This window comes from Charadrius vociferus, unplaced genomic scaffold, assembly GCF_000708025.1.
Source record: "Charadrius vociferus isolate BGI_N301 unplaced genomic scaffold, ASM70802v2 scaffold163, whole genome shotgun sequence".
NCBI classification, from domain to species: Eukaryota; Metazoa; Chordata; class Aves; order Charadriiformes; family Charadriidae; genus Charadrius; species Charadrius vociferus.
The window spans coordinates 21,861,122-21,868,996 of record NW_009648332.1 but is presented as its reverse complement, the minus strand read 5'-3'; the positions used below and the strand labels follow the sequence as shown (position 1 = coordinate 21,868,996).

General features: G+C 35.9%; 1 protein-coding gene across 1 annotated transcript in view; it reads right to left on the bottom strand.

Moving 5' to 3' along the window:
- Positions 1 to 247: 247 nt before the first annotated feature.
- The window catches only part of ASPM (asp (abnormal spindle) homolog, microcephaly associated (Drosophila)), a 32,253-nt gene continuing 24,625 nt past the window's right edge, over positions 248 to 7,875 (bottom strand). The window contains exons 22-30 of the mRNA XM_009884932.1: positions 7,481 to 7,580; positions 6,701 to 6,906; positions 6,048 to 6,195; positions 4,006 to 4,197; positions 3,354 to 3,546; positions 2,725 to 2,879; positions 1,622 to 1,798; positions 521 to 693; positions 248 to 441 (exon numbers count right to left, since the gene is read on the bottom strand). Coding sequence (XP_009883234.1) covers positions 336 to 441; positions 521 to 693; positions 1,622 to 1,798; positions 2,725 to 2,879; positions 3,354 to 3,546; positions 4,006 to 4,197; positions 6,048 to 6,195; positions 6,701 to 6,906; positions 7,481 to 7,580 — 1,450 coding nt within the window. The 3' untranslated portion in view covers positions 248 to 335. The remainder of the gene's footprint in view (positions 442 to 520; positions 694 to 1,621; positions 1,799 to 2,724; positions 2,880 to 3,353; positions 3,547 to 4,005; positions 4,198 to 6,047; positions 6,196 to 6,700; positions 6,907 to 7,480; positions 7,581 to 7,875) is intronic.

Genomic DNA, 7,875 nt, shown 5'->3' with positions numbered 1-7,875 from the left:
TAATAGCATTCTACGATATTTAATCCGTGAGGAATACCATGCTATTCGTAAGATTCACAGTTGTGTAATAACAATGCTAGTGAAATACTAGTGTAATAACTGCACTAGTGAAATTTCCAGGGCTTATGATTTTATTGTACAATGCCTTTAGGTAGTAGTACAAAAAAGGATTTACAAAGCTGTATACAATACAAAAAAGTTACAGAAATGTTAAGTACAATTTGAAAAAACATTTTCAAAGGTAGCTTGATACTTATTCGCTTTCTTCCAAAATCATTTAGCTGTCTACTACATACATGCTGTACAAATATACTTTCATATACATCATTTACATTTCAGTAGCAGGCAATACCAAGTGTATCCATCACCATCAGAATTGCTTGCAGAGGATCCACAATTTCTTGCATGTTATCTTTCCTCAAAACCCAGTCTGGTTTAATTCTGTGAAAATATTAGTGGCTTGTCATTAAAGTATTATATTGCTACAGCAAAAGCAGCAGACTAATTTTTAATCTCTTACCTTGAAACTGTTTTTATTCTTAGAGGAGTTACTGGAACAAAGGAAGTTCCACTTAAGAAAGTGTTTGTTTTCTGCTTCACAAGTGTTCTCTCTGTATCCATTTTGTGTTTCCGGGCTGTAAGTTTATATAGGCTTTGAATGCAAGTAACAGCTCTTGGTATGCTTCGGATTTCCTGAGAAAAGGTGAAAATAGCACACAGTTAACACTATGACTTCAAAAGCAACATAAGAAATTACAAAATCTGTTTTATTCAATGAAAACGGAATGTTTCTAATTTAAGCTGAACTTCTACCCACAAGTACAATGAAACCATTTTAAAGCCAGCACACCTACAACAAGTCAGATTTTACTAATTTCTCATTAAAACCGAATTTCACTTATGTCATTGGCATATGCCTTCAATGATTGGTACTGAGACACAAATCAGTGTTTGTACCCATCTTTCCAGCAGTGAAAGAATAATGCAATGTCAGAGGTCTCTGGATAACTTAAGAGCTTATATCTGACGGATATACGGCTAGTGAATGTATAGCATAGAACTCAGGCTGCCCTAATAACTTTATTAGGGATTCTAGCAATAGGCATCAATAAAGGAAATTTCTTTCAGAAACAGGCTATGTCTCTGTTACAACAGAGTATGTCAACACATATAATTGTCATGGACAATTATATTGCCAGTTGTTACTGACAATAAAGATATTAACTTTATCTGCAATGCAACAGTAAACCTTCAGAAATGGAATAAAAGTTAATTAAGTGGCAACTAAACTATATCTAAGGTTAAGCAATTAATAGAAAGGCATCAAAATCCTGTGGAAAGCAGGGACTGCAATATCAGTCTTGCAAAGACTGCAGGAACAGAACCTCAACGTCTTTTTTAATAGCTCTGTGTGACCAGAGCATACAAAGCACAAAGTGTTGAGTGTTTTCACTATCTTGGAAAAGCATTTTTTTTAATCAGAGTTTAGTCATAATTAATAGTACAGCCATAATAAGTACGGTACAGATGGAGAGAAAAAAATAAATTACAAATAATACCAAAACATGCAAGAAAAGCATGTTAAATCCAATTATTAAACCCAAAAACATTTAAGTCTTACCAGAGCTCTTTTTGAGTCCTTTGAAAGGATGGCCAACAAACAACAGGTCTTTGTGAAAATGCTTCCTCCTTTCTCTGCAATTTTGTCCCCAGCTTTTCCTCTGTACATTTGCAGTAGGTCTAGTAACGTATCTATAGAATTTTCTACTTCATAAACTGCTTGAGTAGTTCTTTCATACTGTTAGACAAGAGAGAGGGTTTATATAGACAGATCTTTAAAACACCTTTCAGGTTAGAGGAAAAAGCAGAATCCATATTCTCCTCTACATTAAATTTGTAGCTGATCTGGCATCCAAGCAATAAAAATCACTTCTATATGTTACACTATTATAACAGGTTACAAATAGCTACCTTTTGTGCTCCCCCCTTGTTTAGAGACCCATAGAATCTGATTTTACATTTAAAATAGAAGAGTAAATTAGAATAAGTTTTGAGAAATTTACCCTAAAAGTTAAGGGTTTTTTCCTGAAATAAAAATAAAATAATTTGAACGTAAATGCCTGTACAATGGATATATCCTCAAAGACTATGATATTTAATATTTAAAAATATTTTAAATCTTAAAATAAAAAACTCGAGAACAATCAATCAATACTCAATAACTGCATTACTACTACAGTACTGAAGCAGCTTTAGGTATTTATGAAAATAATCGGTTCTGTAAGAAATCAAAAAGAGTAAGTATGGTGTATTCTATGGCACAAATTCGGAAAAGTAGCCTGTCTTCTGGAATGCATACATTTCTACCTCAAAAAAACCAATAGTTTATCCTAACTACTGCAGGTTTGCATTTCTACACTATTTCATGCATTTCTACACAGTTTCATGCAATAGTTGGGATACTTTTAACTGATTATGTTGCAAGGTAAAATTATTACTTTAAGCCCATCAAATAATTTTCTTTTGCCAAAAGGAAAATTAAATCATAATTATTACAAAGTGGATAATAATTTCAAAATAACATCGTTCAAATTCAGAAACGTTTTGTATTCAAAACTATTAATTTTGTTGTTTCAAATTTATTCAGAAATTTTGTGGATACATAAAAACTACAGTAAAGTAGTCTACAGCTTGTAAACCTGCAAAAGAAAATATTAAAGTTACCTTTGAAACGTTAAGGAGAACTTGAATTGAATATTTGATCACATCCATGCATGGAACACTCCGGTTGCAACTTCGGATCAGAACAAAAATAGTGAAGATTGCTCTGCTCTGGGCCATATTTTCACAACAGAGCGGGGACAGCCTGGTAGCCACCTCTGTGATCATTAAAGAAAAAAAAGGAATTAAAACTTTGAAGCTCAAGCAATTAAATTGCAAACCAGGTTATTTTCTTATTTTTAAGTAGAAGCGCAAAGAAGTAAAAACCGCAATTGATTTAAACAAGTATTTCTAAATACTTTTAGTATTCCAGACTAAAAATTAAGCAGACAAAGCACTCTATGGAGAATATATATTCACAGTAAATATGACTGACATAGTATTACTAGGACTGCCAGGAAATCAGAGCAATCATATAGGATTTCCTTTCTCTACATAACTATTTTAATGTTGTTCTTAAATCAATAATCTAGTTTTAGTGGGGGAAAAAAAGCCCCATTACACTCTCTAACACATTCACATTTTACAATCATGCAGAAAGCCTAAATTTCATTATGAACTCTTCTTAGCTGAAAAATTCCAGTTTTTATCATCCTGGAATTCTGTCAGTTATAATAAAACAAAATACTGACCAAGATGTTTTAATGCTGCAAGAATATAAGAGAGATGCTTGTATTTTAGAAGGTATTCAATAGCAATTGCAGTTCTGTTGCACAGTTTGTTTTCTTCTCTGCTTTTTTCATTAGCTTTTTCTAAACTGCGTCTTAAAGCTTTAGTTTTTGGTGTGTCATTATTCTTTCTCCAGGAATATCCTCTCCACAATGCCTACAGAAAAGGAATTTCACAAAGAGAAAAACATTGTGAAGAAAAGACAATAGAATAGTACTTCCATTACTATTCCAAATCAATTTTACACAAGTCTGAAAGTATTTAATTACCTCAGTTATTAATTTTAAAGTAACTACCACTCAGTGTTTAATCTTCCAAACACTGGATTTTCAAGACAAAAAATAAACCAACCAACCAAAGAAAAAACCCATGCATATACACTCCACTCACACTCCCACGTAAGTCACCTCAACCAGTATCTGCTTAATATTACTTCATGATCTGTTTGCATTGAGCTTCGATGTCTAAACTGAAGCTGACCTGGCTTGCAATTTAACTGATAAACGCACCAACCAAACTAAACACCTTTCCTCTCCCCAAAAACCCATGAGAGAAAAATGAAAAAATAAAAATAAAATTAAAAACATTTGTTGTTTTCTTAAAAGAGGTATTTACCTGAAATTTAATGACTCCAACTGCAAATTTTCTCCTATGTCTGCAGGCAAGGAATCTCCGTACGTTTCGCTGGATTATGGTTGCTGCCTCATTTCTGCGATTTAGCCAGCCTCGAATCACACGTTGTAATTGAATGATTCTTTGATAATCTCTTTGAAATCTCTTTTGTTGCATTTTTGCTCGGAACCATCTCTGTTTAAAATTCAAGTACCTTTCTCTGTATTTATTTAAGATTTTTCGCTAAATTCCCTTTTCCCATTCTAAACAAGCATTGATAAATACTGAAGGACTATTTTAACGTGAGCTTTGACAGATACAGGCACTATAAACACCACTAGCAGTCACATAAGCACCATGACACAGCTCTGATTGGCCTTGGGGTAGCTGAAATGCAAGACTGTAAAATAAAATCTTACCTATGAGCAGTTAGGGAAGCATTCTGTATGAAACAGAATTTTTCAGTTGGAAGTGACCTCCAACGATCATCTAGTCTAGTGACCAATTCAGGGCTGACCAAAAGTTAAGGCATGTTATTCAGGGCATTATCCAAATACCTCTTGAACACTGACAGGCTTGGGGCATTGGCCACCTTTCCAGGAAGCCTGTTCCAGTGTTTGACCACCTTCTCATTAAAGAAATGCTTCCTAATGTCCAGTCTAAACCTCCCCTGAAGCAGCTTTGAACCATTCCAGTGTGTCCTATTTGCTGGACACCAGGGAGAAGAGATCCGCACCACCCTCTCTCCACTTCCCCTCCTCAGGAAGCTGTAGAGAGCAACGAGGTCACCCCTCAGCCTTCTTTTCTCCAAACTAGACAAACCTAAAGTCCTTAGCTGCTGCCCCTCATAGAATATTCCCTCCAGCCCTTTCACCAGCTTTGTTGTCTTCCTCTGGATGCATTTGAGTACCTTAACATCCTTTTTAAATCATGAAGCCCAGAACTGCACACAGTACTCAAGGTGAGGCCGCACAACGATACCCAACACCAGGATAACCACCTCTTTAGACGAGCTGGCTAAGCTGTGTTTGACATACCCCCAGGTGCGGTTCGCCCTCGTGGCTGCCAGGCCACCCTGCTCATGACCAGCACCCCCAGATCCCTTTCTGCAGGGCTGCTCTCCAGCCACTTCTCTCCCAGTTCATACTTGCACCCAGCATTATTCTGTCCTAGGAGTTTTCTTTCTGTTGGCTGGCTTTTAAGGAGAACCACCACTCCACTTTTTCATTTCTTAGCTGTTTCTTCCCCTCTATATACAGAGAAGGGATAAATGGTACAGTATGCCAAATCTGAGCAAAAAAAAGGCTCTTCCACGCATTCACTCTTGTCTGAAGGGGAAAATATAGCTTATGGTGAGAGATAACAGATCTGTATATATATGGAGGAGTGCTGGGGCAAAGTTTGCCGTAACAGCCTTGACTACAGAACAGCTATTTCAGGTTCCCATTTTAGCCTCTCCATTCAGCTAATTGGGAGTAAGCCAATGGTCAGTTTGGAGACCTGGAGATAATTTTTATTATTAGGCAGTGCTCCAATGCAGATCTGATATTTGATCTTGCTTTTAGATAAGTGAGACAAGGTTATAGTAAAAATGCTGCAACTTAAGACAAGTTCTGGTACCACTGGCAGGTTAGAAACATCCAATCAAATAAATCGCTGTATCCCAGGGGATTGTTGGTGTAAGGTCATGCTCTTCATTTCACAATACTTTACAGGTTGTCGAGTCTGATCTTTCCTACTTGCAATAGGATGTAAAGAATTAGGCTAAGACAGCATTCAGATTCTTTGAGCAAGCCTGAGGGTCTGAAAAAACCCAAACTTTCCATCCATCCTCAGCTTTAAAGTGCTTAAACCTCTAGAGCCTGCTGAGATCCACTCTATTATGCTTAGCTGGGTATAAGCAGCATTATTTAATAAATCAGTGTCCATAATTTAGCTTTATTTTTGCATGTGAAGGAACTACAGTGTCTTAGTGCTACAGCTTAGCTGACAGAAAAGAGATTACACTGTATTACACAAAACCATTCATCCTTAATTAGACTAACCTGTATTGTAAGAACAGACGAGATCTGTTTTTGTGCAAATTTTAAGACGAGGTGAATCCTATACGCCCTTTGAATTTTAATTGCAGAGATATGATGATACGCAGCTGCTGCAAAATAAAGTAGCCTCTTCTGTTTCTGTAGAAAGAAAACAAGGAACATCATTAATTTTGATACTCAGAGGTAGCTGATCGTCTATGCAAAGGCCATAGCACACAGCAATATACTGTTAGATGCTGAAGAATTGCCTCAGAAGTCATTACCTCAGAATTAAGTAGGCTACCTTTCTTCAGTACTAGGCTCTGAACAATAACAGAGAAATGGTTGTAAGCAACAACATTAACATATAGCAGAGAACAGTTGTTGTAAGCGCGTGTGTGCAGAAGTATAGTTATAGGTAAGCCACAAACATCTCAGAAGCTAAATAAAACAGCCAACAATGAAAACCTCTTTTAGTACTAAAGGATTGTGTGAAAAGGATCAAACTCTATTTTTGACCTATTCTGACCCCCCCAATTCTCAAAGCAGTCAACAAGAATTTGAGTTCAACAACAAGTGATCAGGTTTTCCTCTCCTTCCCAGCCAGAATTAATGCTAAAAGAGCTCTAGAGATAGTTTACATCAAACGTATAGTTTTAATTTGAAGTATATCAACGCTTTTTCTGACTAAATAACCCCCTATAAATGCTTGCAGTTTAATGACAGCTCTTCTAGTTTTGTTGTATTTCATAAATTGAAGCCTGCCTTCCTGCCAAGCCCTCAGATGATTTTGGATAATTACAGCAGCAGCTTTTTCTTCAACAAGTTTCCTTCTTGCCTTGAAACCTCTGTATGCTTTTTGGATCACACATGCAGCTTGAAGCTTCTGAAAAAGATTTTAAAGAATGCATTGGTAATTAAGTTTTTGTTCATTCCTGTCATGATCAATACACATTTATATTTTAGTTCCAGATTTTTTTTCCATCATAAGAAAAAAAAAATAAATAGGAAATAGAAGCAAACTCATGTAGTTTATATAAAAATGCACTTTCACAATTTTAAGGTCTCGCCCCACACCTAAATGGGGTCAAATATGGGCAGTTTAAATTAATCCTTTCTAAGCAATAAAGCCAGCAGAAAGTTTTACGTTTTATCTTGCTCTCAGTATAGACAGGGGTAATTCAACAACTGGAACTGTTCGAAAACAAGAAAACATTGCTTAAAAAAAAAGGAAATTTAATATTTTGAAGATGGAACAGTTTTGATTTAAACAATCTTTGTTCTGGCCCCACCTTTTTTCCTTTCTATACTTCTTTCTATTGATGACAAAAATCACTCAAATACATTGAAAACTTCTAAAACAACCGTGACATCGCAGAGTACAAGTGAAAATTTACCTTTCTTAAAAGTCTTCTAGCCCTGTACTGTCTATATGCCAACTGAATCGTAACTGCAGCATTCTTAGTTGCCAGAAACTGATGTTGAATCATTCGTGCAGTCAGGGTTGCTCTCCATCTTCTTTGAATGGTAAGTGCACAGAACTTCATTTTCAGAAACCTAACATGAAAATGCATTTAATTTTTTTTCCAAAAGTTAAGAACACTTGCATTTTTTAAGTAAGAAAACAGTGAAGGTTTACAAAATTATTAAGATAGATATTGTGAAAGCAGAGCTGTTATCAACCTAATCTTGGAGCACTAGAACAGGGGGATAGCCAGCAATGTTGGCAGAAAGACTGGCTTAAAATAGAAGATGCTTTCTGTTTTCCCACAGTGGGTACTTCCAGAACTTGCTGCCAAAGGAGGTTGGGGAAGGAGACAGCAATTTAAAAGACATTAGATAAACTGACATA